At 46.3% G+C, this 26,822-nt stretch overlaps 1 protein-coding gene across 1 annotated transcript; it reads right to left on the reverse strand.

Annotated features, from left to right (window-relative positions):
* Positions 1–849: 849 nt before the first annotated feature.
* On the reverse strand, positions 850–20,109 carry LOC121023454 (zinc finger protein 543-like). The gene is made up of 6 exons (XM_040465352.1): positions 19,751–20,109; positions 19,487–19,602; positions 18,115–18,523; positions 17,150–17,276; positions 10,955–11,050; positions 850–5,247 (listed from the first exon to the last, which is right to left on the reverse strand). Exons 3-6 carry the CDS (start codon positions 18,301–18,303, stop codon positions 3,401–3,403), a joined length of 2,259 nt encoding a protein of 752 aa, XP_040321286.1. The 5' UTR covers positions 18,304–18,523; positions 19,487–19,602; positions 19,751–20,109; the 3' UTR covers positions 850–3,400.
* Positions 20,110–26,822: the final 6,713 nt, after the last annotated feature.

The following is a 26,822-nucleotide window of genomic DNA, read 5'->3' on the forward strand; positions in this document are numbered from 1 at the left end:
TTTCAATGAAAGCTCTTAGTAAATTAAGAGGATGTCTTTCCAAACTAGACAGAGAACACCTATATATATATATATATATACACACACACATACATATACGTATACATATATATAAAAGAGACAAACCAGGGGCGCCTGGGTGGCGCAGTCAGTTAAGCGTCCGACTTCAGCCAGGTCACGATCTCGCGGTCCGGTAGTTCGAACCCCGCGTCAGGCTCTGGGCTGATGGCTCAGAACCTGGAGCCTGTTTCCGATTCTGTGTCTCCCTCTCTCTCTGCCCCTCCCCCGTTCATGCTCTGTCTCTCTCTGTCCCAAAAATAAATAAACGTTGAAAAAAAATTTTTTTTAATAAAAAAAAAATAAAATAAAAGAGACAAACCAAAAAATAGACTCTCAATTATAGACAACAAACAGATAGTTAACAGAGGGAAGGTGGTTGGGAAGGATGTATTAGGTGAAGGGGATTAAGAGTACACTTATCTCCAGGAATGAGTAATATATGGAACTGCTGAGTCACTATATTGTACACCTGAAACTAATATAATGCTGTTTGGTGTTTTTTTTTTTTAATTTTTTTTAATGTTTATTTATTTTCGAGAGAGACAGAGACAGAATGTGAGTGGGTTAGGGGCAGAGAGTGGGATCTGAAGCAGAATCCGAAGCAGGCTCTAGGCTCTGAGCTGTCAACACAGAGCCCAACGTGGGGCTTGAACTTACAAGCCGTGAGATCATGACCTGAGGCGAAGTTGGACGCTCAACTGACTGAGCCACCCAGGCGCCCCAATATAATGCTGTTTGTTAACTGCACTGGAATTAAATTTTTTTTAAAAAGTAAAACAACAAAAAACCCACAGCCATCATATTTAATAATCAACACTGAATGTTTTCTTCTTAACATTACAAACTAGGCAAGTATGTCCTCTTTCACCCTTTTATTTGACATTGTACTGCAAGTTCTAGCTAGTACAATAAAGACAGAAAAGGAAATGAAAGGGATACAGATTGGGAAGAAGACAAAAAGATATTTGCAATTTGCTGATAACATTATTGTTTATGAAGAAAATCCTCAGGAATCTACACAAAATTCTGCTTGAATAAGTATTCAGCAAGGTCGCAGAAGGCAAGGTCAACATATCAAAATTAATCATATTTCTCTGTAACAGTAATGATCATGTACAAACTGGAATTAAAACCTCCATATAACATACAGTGACTCCAAAAAAAGTGCCAAAGTAAAAATCTAACAAAATATGTTCAGGATTTACAAGTGGAAAATTACAAAACGCTAGTGAAATAAACCAAAAAAGATCTAAATAAATGAAGAGACATACCATATTCGTGGTGTGAGAGTCAAAATAATAAAGATGCCAAATCTCACAGAAATGATCCATAGACTAATGTAGTGTCTATCAAATTCCCAGCAAGATGTTTCCTACATACAGACAAGCACATGATAAAGTGTTTACAGAAAGCCAAGGGAAAAAATTTGATATGGAAAGCTAAATCAATTTTAAAAAAGAATAAAGGAGAAATCACCCAATTTTAAGATTTACTAAAAGCTGCAGTAATCAAGATAGTTTGGTACTGGCAGAAGTTTAGATGTACAAATCAGTGGGATAACACAGAGACTCAGAAATAGACCAACATAAATATGCCCAACAGGTTTTTGATTAAGGAATAAACATAATTCAGTGGAGGCATAGTACTGTAGTCTAGTTTTCAACCAATGGTGCCAGTCAACTGAACATCCTTAAGCAAAAATACAAGAAAGAAACTCAACCTAAACCTCACATGGTAATACAAAAATTAACTTGACCTGGATTAGAGATTTATATGCAAAAACGATAACACTTTTAGGAGAAAACACAGGAGAAAGTATTCAGGACAGAGAGCTTCCTTAAGACTTCTTAGACATGAACCGAAAAGGATTAAGAGGTGCCTTCACAATAATGCCATGAATCAATGTAACAAAAATGGCTTGGTCTATGATGGCAATACAAAAGTACACCTGCGGTGATTTAGGAGGCCCTGAGGAGGGTTCAAAGTGAATGCGTGATTATTTTTACGTCTTTCTGTACAGCATATTTCTTAATGTGAGGTAATACTATCACAGGTAGGTCAAAGCAAAGCAAAGCAAAACAAAACAAAAAAAAAAAACCCACAAAAAAACAAAGAAGGAATTCCAAAAGACGCTGATAAAGGTACTGTTACTTACTACACTGGAAACCAAGGCCATGGAAACAACAGTGAAACTCACACACCCCTGCATGTGCACATGCCCATTTCATCTGTTAATATTCTAGTCAATTTCCTCAACAGTGAATCCTCACACCACCTTTCGTAGGATTAAAAATGGGATTCTTTCTCTCTGCTTTTTGGAGTTTCTCTTTATTTTTTTAGCTTAATTTAGCTATGTGTTTTCTTTTGTTTTGGCTCTAATTCAACCCATAGAAAACAAGTGAGGTGGACTTGGGAGAAGCCTCTCTAAATAGGATTGGAGAAGCTCAGGAACCACAATCAGAGGATTCATCTGAGAAGGTAACGCAGCTACACTGCCATCCTCATCGTACAGCAAAATACAAAAAAACAATAGACAAGTAGATCAAGAGCACGTATAAATGGATGGTTAAGTACACCTGAAAAAATTTTTTTGCTTTTTAAAAAATCAAAGTCTTAAGAATGTGCTACAGTGGGCCCATTCATATGTACATTTTTATCTCCCGAAATATGAGTCTTTCATAACTCAAGTTTTCATATTTCTTGTTAAGACTTATGCTACTCAAAGGTAGGGATGATGCTGTAGAACAAAGGCCTTCAATAAAGGTTTTCAAGGGACTGTGGGGTCTGGGAGGCACCCTGTCCTATGGGCGACAGCTGAATAAAGCCATCTGTGAGTGTGAAAAAACATAAACATAAAAATAAAAAAAATAAAGGCTTTCAACACACCCTCAACTGTCACGACAATGGACAGCAGTGAAGGTATATACAAGGCAAAGGGGACAAGGCTCTCTGATCTCTGAAACACCGCCCCCCCCCCCCAAATAAGATAAGGAACAAGAAACTGCCATAGGCTTGTCACAGAAATATGAAAGAAACTGTGCTTGTGTTTCTCTTGTATCTCCTCCTCCTTTGTTTAAATATCCCTGAGATAATTTTGCAGTGTAAACTGAGAAGATGGGGCCAATGGTTATGCTAAGTGCACGAGAATGACTGGATCATGCTCTTGGAGGAGTTCTCAGATGTAGAATAAGGCTCTAGGCTGGGTGAATTTCCAGTATGACTCCTCAGATGACAACCGATATCCTCCAACAGAAGGGTTTCTCTTTGGTATGAATGATCGGATTCTGAATAAGAGGTTTCCTCAGTGGCTACATTCAAAAGTCTTTCCCCTGTGGAGCGCTTAGAGGGTGACCAAGGACTGCCCGCTCGTGAAGGGTCTCCCCACTTCTGCTGCGCTGCCACTGACGGGGTGTCTCCCAGTATGAATCCTCTGATGCTGAGTGAGGGAGGAGCTACGACTGAAGGCCTTTCCACACTCGCTGCATTCATAGGGCTTCTCCCCAGTGTGGATGACGGTGTGTCGGATGAGGCTTGTGCTCCAGCAGAAGGATTTCCCACACTCGACACATTCATAGGGTTTCTCTCCACTGTGAATCCGCTGGTGCCTCGTGAGCCCCGAGCGGCGGTTGAAGGCCTTCCCACACTCAGAGCACTCGAAGGGCTTCTCCCCAGCGTGAATGCTGACATGTCGGATGAGGTCCTTCCTAGTGCTAAAGGCTTTCCCACATTGTTTGCACTCAAAAGGTTTTTCTCCAATGTGGGCCCTTTTGTGCAAGATGAAAGTGTAGCAGTAGGTGAAGGCCTTTCCACACTCACTGCACTCATAGGGCTTCTCCCCAGTGTGGATGACGGCGTGTCGAATGAGGTTTGCCCTCTGGCAAAAGGCTTTGCCACACTGCACACACTCATAGGGCTTCTCTCCACTGTGAATCCGCTGGTGCCTCGTGAGGTATGAGCGGCGGTTGAAGGCCTTCCCGCACTCCATGCACTCGTAGGGCTTCTCCTCAGTGTGGATGCTGAAGTGTCGGATGAGGTCTGACCGATTGCTAAAGGCTTTCCCGCATTCTTTGCACTCGTAGGGTTTTTCTCCGGTGTGGGCCCTTTTGTGCAAGATGAAAGTGGAGCAGTGGGTGAAGGCCTTTCCGCACTCAGTGCACACATAGGGCTTCTCGCCGGTGTGACTCCGCTGGTGCTGCTTGAGGTGTGACCGGCGGTAGAAGGCCTTCCCACACTCCAGGCACTTGTAGGGCTTCTCCCCCGTGTGGATGACATAGTGCTGAATGAGGTCTGTGCTGTCGCAAAAGGCTTTCCCACATTCGTTGCATTCAAAGGGTCTCACTCCACTGTGAATCTGCTGGTGCCACGTGAGATGTGAGCGGCGGTTGAAGGCCTTCCCACACTCCAGGCACTCGAAGGGCTTCTCTCCTGTGTGGATGATGTAGTGTCGAAGGAAACCTGTCTTATCTCGGAAGGCTTTTCCACATTCTTTGCACACAAAGGGTTTCTCTCCAGTGTGGCTCCTGTTATGCAAGACTAAATTGGAGCGGTGGGTGAAGGCCTTTCCACACTCACTGCACTTATAAGGCTTCTCCCCAGTGTGAATCCGCTGGTGCCTCGTGAGGTGCGACCTGCGGTTGAAGGCCTTCCCGCACTCCATGCACTCGTAGGGCCTCTCCCCCGTGTGGATCATGTGGTGCTGGAGGAGGTGTGTGCTCTTGCTAAAAGTTTTCCCGCACTCGGTGCATTCATAGGGCTTCACTCCAGTGTGAACCTGCTCATGTCGAACAAGAAAGCAGTTCTTGGTAAACACTTTCCCGCATTCCGCACACTTATAGGGACGTCTCCCTTCACGAATCAAGGGATCTTTCAGTGGTCCCCGTGAGTCACGTTCATGGAGGACATGTCCCGCAGGGATCAGCTCCTGTACAATCCTTGAGTGTAGACTATCATCTGTCCCTAAACCATCATGTTCGGGCTTCGTGTTTCCAGGGAGCTTTTCCATCAGGGGGTCTGTTCCTGGTTCCAACTGGCCTTCCAGCATTTCTGATGGCCTATCCTGACTCTTGCCTTGCCCAAGCTGGGAGTACCCTGGGGCTCGTGAAGTCATTTGCTCCCGTGGTGAGGTTTCCTCAGACAAGGCAAGGTGAGAAGGGGAAGGCTCGGTGGTCTCAGGTTTTATATTGTCACCTAAGGGAATACAATACACAGAAGGGCCTATTAGAGATGGCAACACAGAAAAGCAAAATTGCCATTTCAGTGGGAATAAGAAAATGGAAACAGTGGCTCAGCACCTCCCATGTTTTCCAATCTCGGAAACCCCGTTTACAATTTCTTTCTTTTTGGATCCTGAACTCTTGAAACCTTTGAGAGGAAATCCAGAGGGAGAGAACCGACGGGGGACAGAGTGTCTGGAGACTAGGGACGGGCAGACAGAGGAATGTTGCGTGTGTGCCGGGTTTGCTCCAAGCAAGAACGTCTGCAGGTGCTATAAGAGGCCAGGATAGGAGCACCTGAGGCAGCCCATGCAGCAGCCAGGAAGAGGTCAGGGAAGCTTCCCGCACAGGGAGAGCTAGAAGCTGCCGGACAGAGAGAGTGGGAACACCATTTCGGCCTCGGTTAACAGAATGAACAAAGGCAGAGTGTTCCGAGACTCAGGGAGTGCAGCACGCCAGAGATGGGCCTGTGAGAGTACAGCCCCCGACACGGGATTGGTGTCCTCGCAAGGAGAGACACAAGAGCGTCTACCGTGTGAGGACAGAGAGACCGCCATCTGCAAACCAGGAAGAGGGCCCTCACCACAAATCAGATCTGCCAGCACCCGGATCTTAAACTTCCAGCCTCCAGAACCGTGGATAACAAACGTTTGTTGTTAAAGCTGCCAGTTTTGTTACAGCAGTGCAGACCACCTAGACAGCAGGTGTGAGCAATGTTCTCGTTCTTCAGTTCAGTGATGTTAAGTACGTTATTTTCTTTTTTTTTTTTTTTAATTTTTTTTTTCAACGTTTTTATTTATTTTTGGGACAGAGAGAGACAGAGCATGAACGGGGGAGGGGCAGAGAGAGAGGGAGACACAGAATCGGAAACAGGCTCCAGGCTCTGAGCCATCTGCCCAGAGCCCGACGCGGGGCTCGAACTCAGGGACCGCGAGATCGTGACCTGGCTGAAGTCGGACGCTTAACCGACTGCGCCACCCAGGCGCCCCAAGTACGTTATTTTCAAAAAGAAATGAATGAGCAAATACCTTGAGTAATACATCAATTAATCAAGGTCATTCATGAATCAGTGAGGACAGTGAGCCAAGGTTTAGGATTAATTGCAATTTGTACCTGAGGTCCACTTTAACAAAAGTTAGAGATCACAGCAGTATTATGGTTAAGATCATGGTCTTGGGGGGGCGCCTGGGTGGCTCAGTCGGTTGGGCATCTGACTTTGTTCGGCTCAGGTCATGATCTCAGTTCATGGGTTCCAGCCCCGCATTGGGCTGTGTGCTGACAGCTCAGAGCCTGGAGCCTACTTCGGATTCTGTGTCTCTCTCTCTCTCTCTCTCTCTCTCTCTCTCTCTCTCTCCCCCCCCCCCCCTGGGTCGCTCTCTCAAAAAAAAAAAAAAAACGTTAAAAAAAAAAAAAAAAAAAGATCATGGTCTTGGACCACAGAAACCCTAGGCCCAAGCCCCACAGGAACGCAGTATTAGCTCCATGGTACCTCCCACGGCACTCAAATTCCTTCAGCCCTCATTTTGTCTTCTCAAGAATAAAGCTAAAAAAAGAGCCTGGACTGTAGGACTCCATGAGGATGGAGTGAAATCCTGCATTTGCCATGTTTGCTATGTGGACCATGTTCAGTCTGGTGCCAGACACTGAGCAAAACGTAACCCCCGTTAGCTCTAATTGTTTATCATGGGTTAGTCCCATAACATACATCTGGGATCTAATTAGGAAGTATGTAAACTGACAGTGTAAGAATGTACATATTAACCCCGGAGGGTATTGAAAAATAAAAAGAACGGTCCATGGGTCACCCGGGTGGCTCAGTCAGTTAAGTGTCTGACTTGGGCCCAGGTCATGATCTTGTTTGTGAGTTCGAGCCCTGCACTGGGCCCTCTGCTATCAGCACAGAGCCTGCTTTAGATCTCTGTCCCCCTCTCTCTCTGTCCCTTCCCCACTTGGGGGTGCGGGGAGCATGGTCCAAGAGAGGCGTAATGAGCCAACATTAAAGAGGCCACCAGAGTAAGGAGACAAGATAGGTCCCGGGAGATCAGGGGCAGAGACCCCAAGAAGGCCGGATGCCCACGACACAATCAGAAAAGCGTGCCACACAACGAGCTCACACGGTATGGAGTTTAAGTGTCTGCTCTGGAGCCAGAACGCCTGGCCCACATCCTGGCTCACGTCCTGCCTGCACCAAGTGAGCAGATATGGCACAAGTTACTTAGCTGCTCCCATCTCAATCTCGTCTAAAGCACTGACAGGCTCAGCTTCTGCCTCAAAGGCCGCCCTGAAGGCTGAATTGAGACAAGACCTGTAAAACGCCGGGCACAATGCCGGCCCCTGCAGGGCGTTCAGTAAACTGCGGGCCGTTACCCATTATCCTGATGGTCGCTGCCCTATTTGGAAACTGGGAGCAAAGCAGTGACCGTGTAAGGAATATTTTCCTAAGGAACATTTTCCCGTGCTGCGGTTCAGAGGAACCCCCCACGGGGCCTCAAAGAGCGAAGAGGACAATGTTGGCACTTTCATACGCAAATGGCGGGAATGTGAAAGGGGGCACCATTCTGCAGAACTGCCTGGCAGTTTCCAATTGAGCCAACCTGACCCAGAAACATACCAGAGTCCGTTCCTCACAGAAATCAGTGCCTCTTGGCACCGAAACACATGACAAGAATATCCTCGGCAGCAGGACGTTGAAAACAACAGCAATGCCTGTCAAGAGGGGAAGGGATAAAGGGCAGTTTTTCACACAATGAGACATCACACTGTATCGACTGTGAAAAACTCCAACTATATGCAACCACATGAAAAGAATCTCACAGACATAATGATGATCAAGAGATAGATATACCGACAGCACACAGTGGGTTCAACACTCAAATCTATGCTGATGGTCTAAACAGGGGCTACCTCACGGAAGGGGCTGTCGAGGGCATGAGACCCTGATAAGGTGCTGGAGATATTCTACAGTGGCCCCCCTTATCTGCGGGGGATTTGTACCAAGACCCCCCATGGGTCCCTGAAATGATGGGTAGTATCAATCCTGTATATACTATGTTTTGTCCCTGTACATACATACCTAAAGTTTAATTTATACATTTGGCACATAAGAGATTAACAAAAAAACTAATAATAAAATAGAACAATTTTAACAAACGCTGGAATAAAAGTTACACGAATGTGGTCTCTATCCGAAAATATCTTATTGTACGCCACTCACCCTTCTTGTGGTGCTGTGAGATGATAAAACGCCCACATGAGGAGACGAAGGGAGGTGAATGACGCAGGCGTGTGACACAGCATTAGGCTACTATTGACCTTCTACTGATATATCAGAAGGACCATCACCTGCTTTTGGACCGTGGTTGCCCACGGGTAACTGAAACCGCAGAAAGCGAAACCACAGATCAGGGGCACTGTGGTATATATTAGCGTAACGGTGGTGATGTGGGTTTATACGTATACAAAGATTCGTCAAGCTGACCTCTTAAGGCTTTTAAGCAACACAGCATATGAGTTATATCTCATTCAAAAAGTTCAAGAAAATAATCATTAATGGGAGGTATGGAACAAAAATGTAGACATCTCTCGCAAGAATGAGACAACTTTGGGGCACCTGGGTGGCTCAGTTGGTTAAGCATCCGACTTTGGCTCAGGTCACAATCTCACTGTTCATGGGTTCGAGCCCCATGTCAGGCTCTGTGCTGACAGCTCAGAGCCTGGAATCTGCTTCAGACTCTGTGTCTCCCTCTCTCTCTGCCCCTTCCCCCGCTCGTGCTCTGTCTCTCCCTCTCTCTCTCTCTCTCTCTCTCAAAAAATGAATACACATTTAAAAAAAAAAAAAAAGAATGAGACAACTTTTCCAAGATTGGTTATACAGGGAAAGTGGAGTTGATGCCAGTGTGCAGACACGGGAGAGGCATAAGCCTTTGTAATTTACTTTCCCTAAGTGTGAGGCAACCGAGCATATTTTTATGTTGAGCAGAGATTAGATAAAGTTGAAGAGGCAGAAAATACGTGAAGAAGCAAGTGCCCTAAAAAGGTGTGATCTGGACTTAGTGCAGGAACTAAGGTCGAGCTCCACGAGGGGGCAGGATGGGGAGGTTCACACAGAGATTTCTATCCATGTATAAGGGTTGGAGATCAAGCAACAGAAGAACACAGACGACTTTCACCATGAAAATGTTCTGAGACATCACTGGTGGGTGGGGGGGCCGGCGAAGGTCTAGAACAAGGTCCAAGCGGCTGGGGGAGCCAGTGTGGGAGGCAGCACAGATCAGAGGCATGCAGCAGACGTAGGGAGACCGGCTGGACTTAGGTGTGTGGGGACAGGTCAGGGGTAGCAGGGGAGGCAGTGGAGACGCGTGCGTGAAATGGACAGGATGTCTGGATGTTGAGGAGTGACTTAAAGTGGCACCCAGCCTTCTGACCTGCACGGGAGGTGGGAGGAGAGGGAAAAATCAAGAGCTCCCTCTCAGGCATGGTGAGCTGAAGTGTCTTTTGCACATTCGCAGACGTGAGACCGGGGACATGGGCAAAGGTGTGGAACAGACTCTGAAGGGCTGAATAGACCAAGGGACCACGAGAGGGGAGAGCCTGGCTCTGCGGTAGCACCAGTCAGCACACCTGATGTCCCGAGGGCCTCAGCGGCCCACATTTGGGGAAGAGAAGGTGAAGTGTTGGTGAAGTGTTACCTTGAAGCTTAAGCGAACAGGAGGGGTGCTAAGATATGGAGCCCAGGAGTGCTTCTGAGTGTCTAATGGACCCTTGGAGAATGGTGGAGAAGGTGGGAAAGGGTGAGACGCAGAGGACAGCTAGTCTCCTTGCACTTCAGAAGGCAACTTGAACTACTATCATTATTCACGAGGATTCATACTGTGACGTAAGTAGCACTAACAGCTTACCTTTGCTGAGCCATTCGTGCCCTGTAGGTCAGGGCCAGTGTGAACCAGCGTCACATGCAATCTGGTACGTCCTCAAACAATCCAGTGATATAGAAACTATTATTGCTAGCAGTTTTCAGGAGCAGACTACACTCACCAAACCATTGGCTCCTCTCCACGGACACACAGCTCAGCCTCATTTCCCAGAGCCAGGCACCGAAGTGCAGCCAGATCGCATGTGAGGAGAAACAGTGGGTATGACATCTCCCTTTCTTCTCTGATTTCCCCTCTGCTAGCTGGAAGGAGGCAGGACAACCCGAAAGTCTCATGTTGACGACAGGAGGTAGCTGGGTCCCTGAGTAACTGTGTGGCACACAGCTACAGGTGGACCCACACAGTCCTTCGGTGAGAAAAGTACTTTTCATATGCTGAGCCACCAAGATTCTGGAATACACCTGTTAGAGCAGCTGGGTTACAGTGGCTGAACTTACATGAAGGCACTGTGAGATGACGCACCTTTCTTGCGGCCACAGGGTTGTGGCATGTCACAGCTAGTTTTTAAGCCCAAGCAACCAGAGCCAAGAGCCCGAACTTCTTACTTAATAGGCCCCATACCTCCCCAGGAGTGCTGGACATTGTGATGGGGTGCCGGGAACGGGTGGAAAGACCTCAGGTTACAAGGCTCCGTGCATCCTAAGCCTTGAGAGAGGCCACAACAGTAAAACTTCCACAAACTCCAGGGACAGTCTACTCTGCCGTCTACAAGCTGCCAGGACCCCCACCTGGCCAGCTGTTGGCACCCACCTGGGCAATTGCTAGAGGAGAGGCCTCTCTGCAGTGTCCATAACTCTGGGCTCCGCTCCAGTGGGTAGATCTGCTCTGGTTTGGGTAGAGGACAGCCTGTTTACGGAGAAAGAAAGAGGACGTGGAGATTCTGGTGAGAAGAAATAAATCTAGACTGGGACATCAGAATTTGGAGAAGGCCTCAGAATGAAGCTGCTCCCATCCATGCAAATAAAATGATGTGACCTGGAAACCAGCTGCATAAAACACTGTCATTGGGCCCCAAAGACTGTAGACATTAGCATCGGCTCCACAGGATGCACCAAATCCCTTTGATCCCCATCCTGTAGAATCGCAATGCTGTTTAGACCTATCTCCTGAAGGTGCTTTCTAATTAATCCAGTCAGGGGCCTCGACCTCCCTGTGCATCAGCCAATACCTGGTGAGCTTCGCTGCTACTACTGCCTAATTTACACAAAATATCTGGGGTGAGGCCTGGGCATCAGGAGATTTTAAACACTTCCCAGGATGATGGCACCCCACCTAGTAGGTTCATTTCACCAGTGGCATCTCTGATCATAGACAGTCAGGTAGGCAGAGTGGCTGGGTACTCTGAGCAGAGAGATAGGTTATTCCAGGCAGAAAGACTAGAATGCAAATACAGGAATAAGGACAACAAATAGAATACAGTGACAGATATGGTAAATATTAACCCCTCTGTATCAATATCACTTGGATCGTCTGTTTTTTTTCTAAATGCTCCAATTATAAGACAGAGATGGTCAGAATGGATAAAAAAAATAAGACCCAACTATAGATCGTCTATAAAAAACCCACTGTAAATAAAAAGATACATGTTGAAAGTAAATGGATGGAAGAAAATATACTAATACGTTATCAGAATACGCTAACACTAGTCCAAAGAAAGCAGGCAGACCTGTATTAATTTCAGACAGGGCAGACCTCAAAGCAAGGAAAATTACCAGGGATGAAGAAAGCATTATGTAATGATAAACGGGTTAGTTTGCTAAGAAGACATAAAATTCCTTAATCTGTATGTGTCTGCCATCAAATTATATGAGGCAAGAACTGATAGAATGACAAGGAAAAATAGATGAATCCCCTATCAAAGTTGGAGACTACACTACTCCTCTACCAGAAATGGACAGATCCGGGGCGCCTGGGTGACTTAGTTGGTTGAGCGTCCGACTCTTGGTTTCTGCTCAGGTCATGATCTCGCAGTTTCAGGATTTTGAGCCCCGTGTCAGGCTCTGCGTTGCCAGTGTGAAGCCCGCTTGAGATTCTCTCTCTCTCCCTCTCTCTCTGCCCCGCTGTCTCTCTCCCAAAGTAAATACATAAACTTAAAAAAAAAAAAAAAAGTAACGGACAGATCCAACAGGCAGACAATTAATAATGCCATAGTTGAACTGAACAATCCCACAATGACCTGGATATAACTGACATCTGTAGACTACTGCATCCCAAAACAGAATACACATTCTTCTCTCACATGGGACATTCACCATAACAAATCATATTGTGGGCCATAAAGCACACCTTAACCAAAATTTAAAAAGAACAGAAATCATATAATGTCTGCTCTCAGACCACAAAGTAATTAACTAGAAATTAATAACAGAAAGATAACTGGAAAATCCCCAAATAGGTAAAGATTAAACAGCACATTTTTAAATAACATGTGGGTCTAAGAAGCAATCTCAAGAAAGTAAAAAATATTTTGAACTAAATGAAAACCAAAATAGAGGATGCCTCTGTGGCTCAGTTGGAAGAGCATGTGACTCTTGATCTTGGGGTCATGAATTTGAGCCCCATGTTGAGTATAGAGATTACTGAAGAAAAAAAAAACAACAAAAAACTTCAAACCAAATAAACATAAAAAAATTAAAAATACAACTTAGCAAAATTGTGGAACGCAGCAATGCAGTGCTTAGCAGTAAATTTATAACATAGAAATATCTTTTTTAAAGAAAGATCTAAAGTTAATTATATAAATTTCCACCTTAGGAAACTAGAAGAACAAATTAAGTGCTAAGTAAACACTACAAAAGAAACAAGAATTAGAGCAGAAATTAATGAAATTGAAAACAGAAAATAGAGAAAATCAACAAAACAAAAATCTGGTTCTCTAAAAAGATCATTAAAATGGATAAGCCTCTAGCCAGGCTAACTGAAAAAAAAAAAAAATGAGAGAGAACACAAATTACAGATCCTATGGACATTAATAGGATATTAAAAGGGGTGCCTGGGTGGCTCAGTTAGTTAAGCATCTGACTTTAGTTCAGGTCATGGTCTTGTGCTTTGTGAGTTCGAGCCCCACGCTGGGCTCTGCTAACAGCTTGGAGCCTGGAGCCTGCTTCAGATTCTCTGTCTCCCTCTCTCTCTGTCCCTCCCCTGCTTATGCTCTCTGTCTCTCAAAAATAAACAAACATGAAAAAAAAATTTTTTAAAGGACTTTAAAAGAATACCATCAACCACTCTATGCTCACAAATTCAATAACTGAGATGAATGTACCAATCACTTGAAAGACACAACCTGCTAAAACTCACACAAGAAGAAACAGACAATCCGAGTAGGTGTATATCTATTAAGGAAATTGAATCAAAAGTTAATAACCTTCCAAAAAACAAAGCACGAGGCCCAGTTGGGTTCACTGGTGACTTTTACCAAAACCTGAAAGAAGAAATTATACCAATTCCCTACAATCTCTCCCAGAGACAGAAGCAGAGGGAATATTTCCTAATTCAATATGTAAGGCCAGCATTACCTAATATCAAATAAAGACATCACAGTAAAGTATACACAATATGTCTCATGAACATAGATGAAAAAAAAAATCCTCCACAAAATATTAACAAATCAAACCCAACGGTGTATAAAGAGATGATATATCACAACCAAGTGGGATTTATCCCAGATATACAAACCCGACTCAAAATTTAAAAATCAATTAACATAATCCATCAGAGCAACAGGCTAAAGAAGAAAAATCACACAATCATATTGATAATGCAGAAAAGTATTTGATAAAATCCAACATCCATACATGTTTCAGAGTTAAAACAAAAAAAAAACAAAAAAAAAACAAAAAAAACCTCTGGGGAGGCTGTGTGACTCAGCTGGTTAAGTGTCTGACTCCTGACTTTGGCTCAGATCATGATCTCAGTTAGTGGGATCGAGCCCTGCATCTGGCTCTGTGCTGACAACACAGAGTCTGCTTGGGATTCTCTGTCTCTCTCCCCCACTCGTGCTCTCTCTCTCTCTCTCTCTCTCTCTCTCTTTCTCTCGAAATGAATAAATTTAAAAAATACATAAGAAAAAAAAAGAACTCTAAGCAAAAGCGAAATGGGGGGAAATTTCCTGAACTTGATAAACATCTACAAAAATACTGGAAGTATTAGGTAATGTGACAAGAAAATGTAATAAGACAAAAAAAAGGTACACATAACTTTACCATAAGATCCAGCAATTGCACTCCTTGGTATTTCCCCAAAAGTCCACATAAAAGCTTACACATGGATATTTACAACAGCTTTATAGTTAATTGCCAAAATTTGGAAGCAAATGAGACTTTCTCCAGCAGGTAAATGGATACACTGTGGTACATCTAGAAAATGGAGTATGCAGCACTAAAAATAAATGAGCTATCAAGCCATAGAAAGACACTGAGAAACCTTAAATGCACATTACTAAATGAAAGAAGTCAATCTGAAAAGGCTACATACTGTATGATTCTAACTACAAGACATTATGGAAAACACAAATGGGGATAGTAAAAAGATCAGGGGTTAATGAAGGGGAGCAGGAGAAGGGACGAATAGGCAGAGCAAAGAGGATTTTTAGCACAGTGAAAATACTCTGCATGATACTATAATGATGGAAACCTGTCATTACACATTTGTCCAAACCCACAGAAGGCACAACACAAGGAGTGACCCCTAATGTAAACTATGGACTTTTGGGGACTATGAGGTCAGTGTAGGTTCACTGACTGTAACAAAAGCACCACTCTGGGAGAAATGTTGATAATGTGGGAGGCTGTGCAGGTGTGGAGGAAGGGGGTTTATGGGGAATCTCTCAATTTTGCTATGAACCTGAAATTGCTCTTTAAAAAGTCTTCAAAAAAAAAAAAAAAAACAACTAGGGGCATCTGGGTGGCTCAGTCAGTTAAGTGTCTGACTCTGGATTTTGGCTCAGGTCATGATCTCACGGTTTTCAAGTTTGAGCCCCAAATCATGCTCCATGCTGACAGCGTGAAGCCTGCTTGGGATTCTCTCTCTCTCCCTCTCTCTGCTCCTCCCCAACTCTCTCAAAAATAAACTTAAAACAAAACACTAATATTTATAGGATATAACCATATCCCAAGGAACTGTGCCAAGCAATTTAAATGCAGTATGTTCTTAAAACATAGAATTAAATTTATGTACTAACTTAGAAAATAAATGACATATTTAAAATATTGAGCCTTGGGTCCCTGGGTGGCTCAGTCAGTTGGATGTCTGACTCTTGATTTCGGCTCAGGTCATGATCTCACCAGTCATGAGTTTGAGCTCCACGTCGGGCTCCATGCTGATGGGGTGGAACCTGCTTAGGATTCTCTCTCTCTCCCTCTCTCTCTGCCCCTCCTGTGCTCTCTTTCTCAAAATAAATGAATAAACTTCACAAAAAGATAAAATAAAATATTGAGGCTTTTCACTCAAAAGTGTCTTCATTGAGCGAAGTCTTTTTTAGGTCCTAAGCAAAGGATTCTGTTCTTCTTCCAGCGAACATAAAAAATTCTAATTTAGGATTTCCTTACAGCCTCCACACGAAGTAAACACTGTGACTGGCACCATTTATAGATGAAGAAACCGAGATCAGGCAGATTTGCTGAAACCGTGGAACTGGTAAATGGCTGAGCCAAGGTGGATCAGGGTCTGTGTAGTCGTGTCTGGCATCTGGCCTCTTTGACTACAAAGCTATACAACACTGTTCCAGAAGATGCTGAGTCCAAGTATGAGGGTGAAGACCAGACAATGAGAACGATGATGACATGAGAACAGTACTGGCGGCAGCGAGGGTCACAATCGCTAAAGCCGCACATCGCAAGGTATCACCAGACACTGTTCTGAGCCATTTGACCCTCACGACAGCCCTGTGAAGCAGAGGTGCTATATTACTTCATTTTAGCTGAGATTACGAGGCACAGAGCGGTTCAGTACCCGGTCCAGAAACATAGAGCTCATAAGCCACAGAGCGGGGACTGAACAGTAAGGGTCTGGCACCAGACCCCGGTCTCCTAAGCACTATACGAAGAAGGAAGCAGCCGTGTGGGGCCAGCAACCTCAGCCCAAGGAGGCTGAAACAGTGACAGGGGGATGGGAGCAGGAGGCCTCAATCCTCAGGAAACACGGGCCAGAGAGAGAGACAGACTTGATGACGCTAGACGGCGCTTCAGGAACCACTAAAAACAAAAAATTGGGACTCCCACTCAGTCCTGTGGTCAAATAGGGACGCTTGCACAGACAAAAACGGCATCTATTCTCCTCAACATTTCACAAAAGAAAGAACCTGTGCCACCAAAAACTGCAGGAGAGCTTTTCGCAACAAAGAGGGGTCTTTTAAACTGAACGGATTAAGCTTTAGAGGGACTCGTTGCAGTGGCCCTATTTTCCTCACTTGCCGGAGATGGCATGTCGGGAGAAGTAAACGAATGAAGAGGAACAGTATCCACATACAAGAGCAGAGACACGGAACATGGGGCCTCACACCGCAAGGACTGGGCGACCGCTTCCTGCTGCCAAACAGCTGTGGCAGAAAAAAACCACTGTGAAAAGACAGAGACACAAGCAGACCCACGGAGAGGTCAGGACGAAAGCCCCGGAAGCCAGGGCATAATCGTGCTTCTTGAAGTTGCCGGATCAGTCCCTCAAGGAGCCCAGCTGGCATTCCTTCCTGTGGGTTCCGTGAGACACCCCCATTTCCTCCCAACACACCCTTCTTTGGCTGTGACCAAAAGCCAACTATGTTCTCGCCTCACCCTCCCTCCCACACAGAAGAGCAGGCAGGAAGAGGGGAGTCTAGAAAATCACCGAAGCTGTGGGGAGGAGGGAGGCAGGCTACAGAGGCCTTGTCGACCAGCCAGGCCTGGAGCCAGAGAGTGGAGGGAAGGTGGTGACGGGAGGGTCTCCCACACGGCAGGAGGAGGGAGGCCTCACCCAGAGAGACCAGGAGCCTGCAGGTTTCCAGCATCACCTCCTGGTACAGGGTCCTCTGGGCAGGGTCCAGCTGCCCCCACTCCTCCTGGGTAAAAGTCACGGCCACATCGTCGAAGGTCACCAGCATCTGAAAAGTCAAATAGAGGCAGCTGTGTTTGTCCTAGGGCTACTGACGGGAACCAGAGCCCATCTCTCTTGATGGCGAGGGAGCAGAGAGACCAAACGGCCACTGAGGGTTGAGCTCTGTGCTGGCCTCAAGGACTCCGAGATGCTGCTTTGCCTTGATTACAACAGCGCGGGAGCCAGGAGCCTCCCACGTGGGAGCCCAGGGAGAATGACGCAAGGTCAGGACCTTCCTGTGTGGACTGTGAGACACAGCATGGCAAGGGCTCCGAGACGCCAGACGAACGGGAGAGCATTGAAAACAGCAGCAACGATAATTACAGAATAATCCCTGAGACTCACTGGTCTCCACAGTGAGCCTGCCTCGTGCAGACGCTCTGCCTGTCTCCTTAAAGGGAACAAAAGTCATACTCCTGAGGTGTGAATCCTCTTAAAATCAACACTTGCCTGGCATGTGAACTTGGGAGCCTCAATTCCTGGGTCAATACAGTAATTATCACTCGGTGGTAGTAGTTTTGAAAATCAATGAAAAAAAGATATTCGTAAAAGAAGCACTGGACGACTGACCACAGCCTGAGGTCGTATCATTATCACCCTCATGCCAGTCAGGGCCCTAAGTTTACACGTGGTATGAGCAGAGGCAGGACTTGAACTGAGGTCCCTCTGGTCTACGGCCTAACTGCACAATCTTGACACTCCTCCATTAGCAAAGGAGTTAACGCAGATGTGAAGCATTTCACATAAATACCCAGTCACGCTCATTTCGGCAAACATTGAACATAATTTCTGTGGACAAGGGCAGAGGAGCGAGCTCGTCATCAGCCACCTTACAGGACAGTCACCTGAGGTGGTGGCACCTGCTTGGGAAGTGGCAGGGCCTGGATCAGGTGCCAATGCCTTCTGCTCCTCAGACTGCCAGGGAGAATCCACAATGAGCCATTGTTTCTTTCTCCTACTGGAATCTTCTTTCCTTTCCTTTGGCGACTCTGCCGGAACTCAAACCCGCCTGCCTGGGTCCTCACGGCACCCATCCCTGAGGAAAGACTACTTCAGGCCCAGAGAACGGAAGCTGCTGAGGACGATGCAAGCAGGCTGCGGCCATGAGAACAGCCTCCGATTTACCACTGTCTGTCCTGGCAGAGTGTATGATGGAACGGTCAGCAAATGACCACAGAGGCTGGCCCTCCCAGGGTAGGTCTCGACAGACGGGGACGGGGGGCCATGGAAATCACACAGGTCTTCTGGGGACTCCTGAAACAAATATACCTTTTTTTGTCCACACGCTTCCACCTGCTGAAATGCCATATTCCCACCTTCCGCCCAAACTGCCTGCTCCAAGGAAGCCTGCTTGGCGTGCAATGTTTCCGTGTCACTGCCAGGTATCCCTATATGCGTTTTGTACAGAAGGGGGTACAAACACAGGCTGTGGTGGCTGACGCACTGATTGTTTCTGCTACTTAAGAGCAGCAGTGAGGGGCGCCTGGGTGTCTGCCGGTTGAGTGCCTGACTTCAACTCAGGTCATGATCTCAAGGTTTGTGAGTTTGCGCCCCACATCTGGCTTGCTGCTGTCAGCGCGGACCCCACTTCGAATCCTCTGTTCCCCTCTCTGCCCCTCCCTGGCTCGCACTCTCTCTCTCTCTCTCTCAAACATAAGTAAAACATTAAAAAGAAAAAAGAGCTGCGGTGAATTTGGGCAAATAACTGAACTCTCTAAGCCTCAAGTTGCTTTCATGCAAAACAGCAATAATAACAGAACTTAACTCAGAGGAGGTGAGGATTAAAAGAGGTGAAATGTTAGGTGTGCCCTTCAACCCACAGCAAAAATTAACCAAGGCCAGCGATTATGGTTCCTCTGCCACTGTTTTCTCTTTGCTCCCACAACATCCCAGACATATTCAACCAGGAACCCTTATTTAATTTTGCCAGGTTTCCTACACAAAAATGCCAGATGATGGGCAAGCAGGGAAGGGGCCACTTCGGCCTGAACTGCTGGGACAGTTCTGTCCAAATGCGTGACATCTGAGCAGAGGCCAGAAGGATGTGAGAGGAAGACCCCCCCCCCTCCCTCCCGCCAGAGTCAAAGGGGCAGAATCGCGGGCACAGGGCAGGGCTGGGGGATGAACTCAGCATGGTCAGGCTGGTGTGTCCGGAGAACCGCGCCCCCGGGGAAGAAGGCAAGGTCGAGGAGGTCGGCGGGAGGGCCGGGTGGGCACCTGCAGGTCCCCGGGCGGGCTGGATCTGTGAGTGACGGACGCCCGCGGAAGGAAGCATCACTTTCACCTTCCAGGCACTGACCAAACACTTGTCGAACTCCGGCACTACCGCAGGACTACGGACAATAAAACGGCAAGCTAGCGACGCGCGCTGTACACAAACGACAGGGAGAAAAGGCAAGCGAACGGCTTCCTAGCCTCCGGCTGCCCAGGAGCCCTCTCCGCAGCAGACAGGCTGCAATACCCACAGCGTCGTCCACTCACCCGCGCAGGGGCCATCCACGCCGCCGCCATCGTGGGACCCTGTGCACAGAGCGGGGCCCGGGGAGGGGGTGGCGGCCGAGGGGCCCCAGAGCGGGGCGACCTCGGCTGACGGTCTCACTCCCAGCCTCAGCTTCCCCGCTGTGAAGCGCGCTCGAGGCCCAGGGCTGCAGGGACAGCAGGCGCTCACGTGACACCCCGTTATAGAGAATGAGGGGCGGGTATCAGGCTCGTACAAGGACGCGGAGGTAAGACCCACGCTCCACACCGCCTTCTCCGCTCGCGCCTCATAAAGGTGCCCTGCACACCACTGCTCGAAGCCGCACAGACCGGTACGACCCACCCGGCACCGGCGGATGACGTTCGCCTCCACGGAGCAGGAAGTCCCGCCCCCGCCGGGGCGGGCCGCAGGAAACGCCCCTGTCCTGGGCTGTCATTGGCCCAGCGCGCGCGCGCGGACACGCGGTGTACAGCCTTCTGGGAATTGTGGTTTTGTCCCTGAAAGCAGCGGCGGTGGGGAGCTTCCCGAGCCTGTCTCCTCCAGTGGAAGAGTGCGCGAGGCCGAGTACCGCCTCAGACCTGCATCTTCACAGTGGGGCCGAGGGACGGGCGCGAAACGGTCCCTCACGTGCCCGGGGAAATCGAGGCTCCGGGGGCCGGGACGTCCGCCCGGGGTCAGGGCACGTGACACGTCGGGGACCGAGGTCTTCGGCTCAGCTCGGGACTTCCCCGTGCTCCTCACCTCCTCGCGATCCTCCTGGAGGGAGCCGGGCACACAAGCCTTAAGAGTAGCGAGCGCCAGGACGCGGACGCCAGAAGCCCTCCCTCCCACGCGGCGCATGCGCATCGCCTGGCCCCTCGCGGGCTCTGTCCAGCACCAGCTGCACGTGCTGTGGGGCTTTGACGCCCGCTGGTGAGCGAGGCCGGAGGTGGACGCAGGGGTCGAGCACCGGCACTTTCACCTGTGTCTCATCGCTGGCCCAGGGGTCGTGCATGGATCTGCAAATTCGGGAGTTGTTAGCGAACAGGGTTATCTCCAGTCTCAAGAAAAGCCTGAGAATAGAGAAAGGAATGGGCAGGGGCGAACCCAGAACCAACCTGGCATTAAATAGGTGCAGACAAGAAACCAACAGTCATGTTAGGAATGCTAACAATCCTTCGAGAATATATTACAAAAAACTTAAAAGTCATCGTTGGTTACTTATTTGTGTGTGTGTGTGTGTGTGTGTGTGTGTGTGTGTGTTTTCGTGACAAGGTGAGAAAATAAAACTCAGCTTCCAATGAATATACACACAGTTATAAAAATGGAAACAGGGTGTGTATTTGACCCTGCTGTTCTGTCACAATTACTAAACACATCACCAAGGAGTAGACTTCCACATTATTTTTCCCCCATGTGTAAAAAAGGGAATCACAACACACAGATTTCTTTTTAAATGCTTGTTTACTTTTGAGAGAGAGAGAGAGAGACAGAGCAAGCAAGGGAGGGGCAGAAAGAGAGAGAGAGAATCCCAAGCACCCTCTGTGCTGTTAGCCCAGTGCGGGGCTTGATCTCACGAACCAAGAGATCATGACCTGAGCCGAAATCCAGCCAGAGACTTAACCGACTGAGCTACCCTGGCACCCCAACACACATATTTCTTGTAAGTACTTATGTTTATTTGTTTTTTAAAGAAACAAGAATCAGTAGTGCTCTTACATAAATGGGTACAGGGAGATAAGAGAAACCTTCCTACAGAATTCCGAGTAACATATAGATCGCCTTATTTCAGATGGTGGAGTTTGATTCCCTTGAATTGGCTGGACTTAGTGACTAAGGATGAAAAGAAGAAAAGGGTAAGGTGACAGCAGAGGAAATGGGTAGACACCACCCTTACCGAGTGAGCAAGGTTAGCAGCATTAGTGATGTCCTGCTGACACCATGTACCACATAGTATGATGCAACAAAACTGTTCACTACTGTGATGTCCTTCCCCCAGACTCACCACTTTACTCATAAAAAAATCAGATAAGTGCAAATTGAGGAACATTGTATAAAATATCCAACGAAAACTCATCAAAAGTGTTGGGATCGTGAAAAACAAGTGTAACAAAGTAACTTGATTAAGTGCAACCTGGTGTCCTGGAATGGGATCTTGCAACACAAGGACATTAGTGGAGGGAAAAAAAAAATGGTAAAATCCAAATAATTTGTAAACAATGTTATATCAATGTCAATTTCTTAGCTTTGACAAATGTACCATATATCTGCATAATACATGAGGTGAAGCTGGGTTGGAAGTTATATATAATGGGAAATACATACTTGCCATTTTACAGTAAATCTAAAATTATTTAAAAATAAAAACTTAAAAATAAAAAAGAGCAAGGAGGGACTTCTAGCTTGACAACGGGAGTAGTTATGTGGACTCATTCCCTAGTGAAACTGGTGGAAAAAATTTAAGCGAACAAAAACCAAAACATACAAGATTTAATATCTCTGGAAATGGATGTACAACAACAAGGTTATACAACGAATGAAGAACATTTATTCAAGATGATCTGTAATTCTGTAAAAACAGTGCGAGTCTGCGGTTTTTGAACTGAGACATTTAATCTCCTTCAACCTTCCCAGTTCAGGGAGATAGAAAATCCACTACAGCGGTGCAGATGAGAGCGCAGGGATCCCTCACTCGGAGAGTTATCTTCCAGGAGGGCCAGGAGGTCAGCATCTCTCATCCTGCCCCCAGCTACTTGTTGTTAAGGTGAAGTTCCTGGCCAGTATGGTCCCCAGAGGTCTCTTTTAGCAGGTCGCCACTTCTAGGCTGGAGGTTCCGCCTTGGGCACCATGCTTCTGAGAGTACTGGTCCACTCTCATTTTTGTGCCAGCTGAATGGAAGGATTTCCACACTCCGAGACGGCAGCTGAAAAGAGTTGAGGCCTCTTCCCACTCACCCCACCTCAAATGGGGGTGTCAGACAGAAGTGGGACATTGTCCCCACGCCCAGTTCAAGAGTGCTGACTCAGTCATTTTGCTCTGGGGAAGCAGAGAACCTGGGAAGAGAAATTTGGGAGTAGCCAGCCTGGGGAAGAACAAATATCCAACAACATAGGAACCCAAGAAGCTTGAATACTTTTGGTTCAGGCTGTAGAGCAATTTCCCCCAGAACTTTGCTGAAAGCAGTTCTGGAACTCTGTCCTTGAACCCCGTGAGTGGTCTCTGTAGCTCTCTGTCGGTGGGAAAACTCACCAACTCCCAGATTTTTCCTGTCCAGGAATGTGTTATGTGCCATGACCCTGGAATTCTGTAATCTGCTTCGTGTTCGTCCCCTGTCATTTTAGGGGGAATAGTCCTCTAACAGGTGTCCACTCCAGTCAGCTCTTCCTTCCATTCCTTGTAGAATCTCTCCTGTTCTCTTGAAACCAGGAGCACAAACATATCTTTTTTTCCCCCAATGTTTATTTATTTTTGAGAGAGGGACAGAGAGAGAGGGAGACACAGAATCCAAAGCAGGCTCCAGTCTCTGAGCTGTCGGCAGAGCCCAATGTGGGGCTTGAACTCACAAACTGCGAGATCATGACCTGAGCTGAAGCTGGATGCTTAACTGACTGAGCCAGCTAGGTGCCCCAGGAGCACAAACATATCTTACTCTCAAACAATGACTCTTACCCAGGGACTACAGTTCCCTGTGAGTCACAGGCTAGTTCCTGGGAGCATAGAAAGGGAACGAGTAGATCAACAACCAATAGTCCTAACAATGGTGCCAAGGGACCAGGAGCATTTAGTAGCCTAATGGTAAAATCCACTCAACATTTGCTCTACAGATACTTCCAAGAGAAGCTGAGAGAAGGCACTTTGCAAAATGCTGTGAAGGATATAGTGTTGAGTCACTCACACCTGGATTGTAGACAGATGGTCCAGGGTGATGAGACTCAGTTCATGTCAACCATTACCTCCTCACAGAGGTTTCTCCATATTTCTCAAATTTAAATTAGTCCTCCACCCCAACATCACTCTTCTCTCTTGTCCCTCATAACGATTTGAAAAAAATATATATATAGACATATATTTGATCAATATTTATTGAGTGCCCATTTTTTGGACAGGCACTGCCCTACACAATGGGGACACATATATACCAAAAAATAATGCATTCCTGTTCTAGAGGATCTTTCATCATAACAACTAATAGTTTAAAAACAAGAACAATGAAAAACCTAAACAATATAGGTTGGACGGGGGGAGTGCTGTGGAAACAGGAAAGTGTAGAGCAGATGAGAAATCGTGGGAGAGTAGAATGAAAGCAGTTTTGCAGCACTAAGTAACATGGTTGGGACAAGTCTAATGAGACATTTATTATCTAAGCACAGACTCTGAGGAGGGAAGGAGTCCTTATCTGAAGAAACAGGGTGTCACACAGAGAACACCTACGACAAGGAAATTGAAGGGGGAGAGCCCTGAGAGCCTGAAGAGGGGCAAGAATGTGGCCAGAGCTGCACCTGCAGGGGTTCGAGTGAGAGGAGAGGAGCCAGAGAGAGAAATGGAGACACTGGGGTGCCTTGGACTACACGGGAGGTTGGAATACACTTCCTGCGTGCTCTAGAATGTACCCAGGGACTGGTTGATCTCGTGCAGTAGCATACACAGACCTGAAAATGATTATCATGAAGGAAGTTTATTCCTACAGATCCATAGGCTCAGGATGCAGGGCACATGATTCAGGGTCTCCTGGAGACCAGGATGGGTCAGGAGGCAGAAGTGGAGGACAAAATGTGGTTCCGAGCTTTTGTATTTTACACAAAGGAAAGGCAAGGCAGGGCAGGGGAGACAGCTTAGGATTGGCTAGTTTGAATACTATTACCAGGCTTTAGAGCAGGAGGGCTGTCCTGATTTGTCTGGTCCCAGGATCTGGGATGATCCCCACAGAATACTGTTTCCTGAAGTGAAAGAGCCAGAAGGAGGAGGTGGTTCCCCTTAGTGTCTTTGTATTGTCTAATTTGCATATGAAAGGCAAGTCCACACCAGAAGTTTCCTACTTCTAAGGACTGGTTATCCTGGGAGGAGGCCGCCTGCCTGCCATGAGCAAGGCCCCAAATTTAGAGCATCAAGAATACAGACAAGCAAATCCCCGCTGTGAAATGGGTATTTATGGCAGGGTTTTAAGTAAAGTATTGATGTCATCTGATTCATGTTGCAAAAAGATTACTCTGGGTGCTGCATGGGAGTTAGGCTATGGAAAGGGGAGGAGAGGGGGAAGATCTGTTGGAAAGTTCTCACTGCATTCCCCCGTGGGTAAGGATGATGATGTAAGGTAGTGACAGCGGGGGTTGTTTATCACACACACTTGATCAGAAAGGAAAAGTAACCAAATTAGTACAAAAATATGGACATGACAAAACTACCCAAAACAATCTACATATTCAATGCAATCCCTATCAAAATAACACCAGCATTCTTCACAGAGCTAGAACAAACAATCCTAAAATGTGTATGGAACCAGAAAAGACCCCGAATAGCCAAAGCAATCTTGAGAAAGAAAACCAAAGCAGGAGTCATCACAATCCTGGACTTCAAGCTGTAATCATCAAGATAGTATGGTACTGGCACAAAAACAGACACTCAGATTAATGGAACTGAATAGAGAATCCAAAAATGGACTCACAAACATATGGGCAACTCATCTTTGACAAAGCAGGAAAGAATATCCAATGGAATAAAGACAGTCTCTTCAGCAAGTGGTGCTGGGAAAACTGGACAGCAACATGCAGAAGAATGAAACTGAACCACTTTCTTACACCATACAGAAAAAATAAACTCAAAATGGATGAAAGACCTAAATGGAGGACAGGAAGCCATCAAAATCCTCGAGGAGAAAGCAGGCAAAAACCTCTTGGATCTTGGCCGCAGCAACTTCTTACTCAACACATCTCTGGAGGCAAGGGAAACAAAAGCAAAAATGAACTATTGGGACCTCATCAAAATAAAAAGCTTCTGCACAGCGAAGGAAACAATCAACAAAACTAAAAGGCAACCGACAGAATGAGAAAAGATATTTGCAAATGACATATCAGATAAAGGGTTAGTATCCAAAATCTATAAGGAATGTATCAAACACCCAAAAAACAAAAAATCCAGGGAAGAAATGGGCAAAAGACATGAACAGACACTTCTCCAGCGAAGACATCCAGATGGCCAACTGACACATGAAAAAATGCTCAACATCACTCATCAGGGAAATACAAATCAAAACCACAACGAGATACCACCTCACACCTGTCAGAATGGCTAACATTAACAATCCAGGAAACAACAGATGTTGGCAAAGATGCGGACAGAGCAGATCTCTTTTGTACTGCTGGTGGGAATGCAAACTGGTGCAGCCACTATGGAAAACGGTATGGAGTTCCTCAAAAAATTAAAAATAGAACCACCATATGACCCAGCAATTGCACTACTAGGTATTTATTCAAAGGACACATGTATGCTGTTTCAAAGAGACACATGCACCCCAATGTTTATAGCAGCACTATCAACGATATCCAAAGTATGGAAAGAGCCCAAATGTCCATCGATGGATGAATGGATAAAGAAGATGTGGTATATATATACAATGGAGTATCACTCGGCAATCAAAGGAATGAAATCTTGCCATCTGCTACTACATAGATGGAACTAAAGGGTATTATGCTAAGCGAAATTAGAAAAAGACAAATATATGACTTCACTCATATGAGGACGTTAAGACACAGAACAGATGAACACAAGGGAAGAAAAAATAATATAAAAACAGGGAGGGGGACAAAACATAAAAGACTCTTAAGTATGGAGAACAAACAGAGGGTTACTGGAGGGGTTGTGGGAGGGGGGATGGGCTAAATAGGTAAGGAGCATTAAGGAATCTACTCCTGAAATAACTGTTGCACTATATGCTAATTTGGATGTAAATTAAAAAAACTTTTTTAAAATATGGACATGAACATAATGGTTTCACAGTATGGATTGTTATTTTAATCCATCCATACCCTACACTGCCTCCTTCAAATGGTTATTAGCACATTTCTGATGACACTACCGTTTTCCTGTCACAGAAATACT

Source organism: Herpailurus yagouaroundi, unplaced genomic scaffold (assembly GCF_014898765.1).
Source record: "Herpailurus yagouaroundi ecotype Mexico unplaced genomic scaffold, PumYag 557, whole genome shotgun sequence".
NCBI classification, from domain to species: domain Eukaryota; kingdom Metazoa; phylum Chordata; class Mammalia; order Carnivora; family Felidae; genus Herpailurus; species Herpailurus yagouaroundi.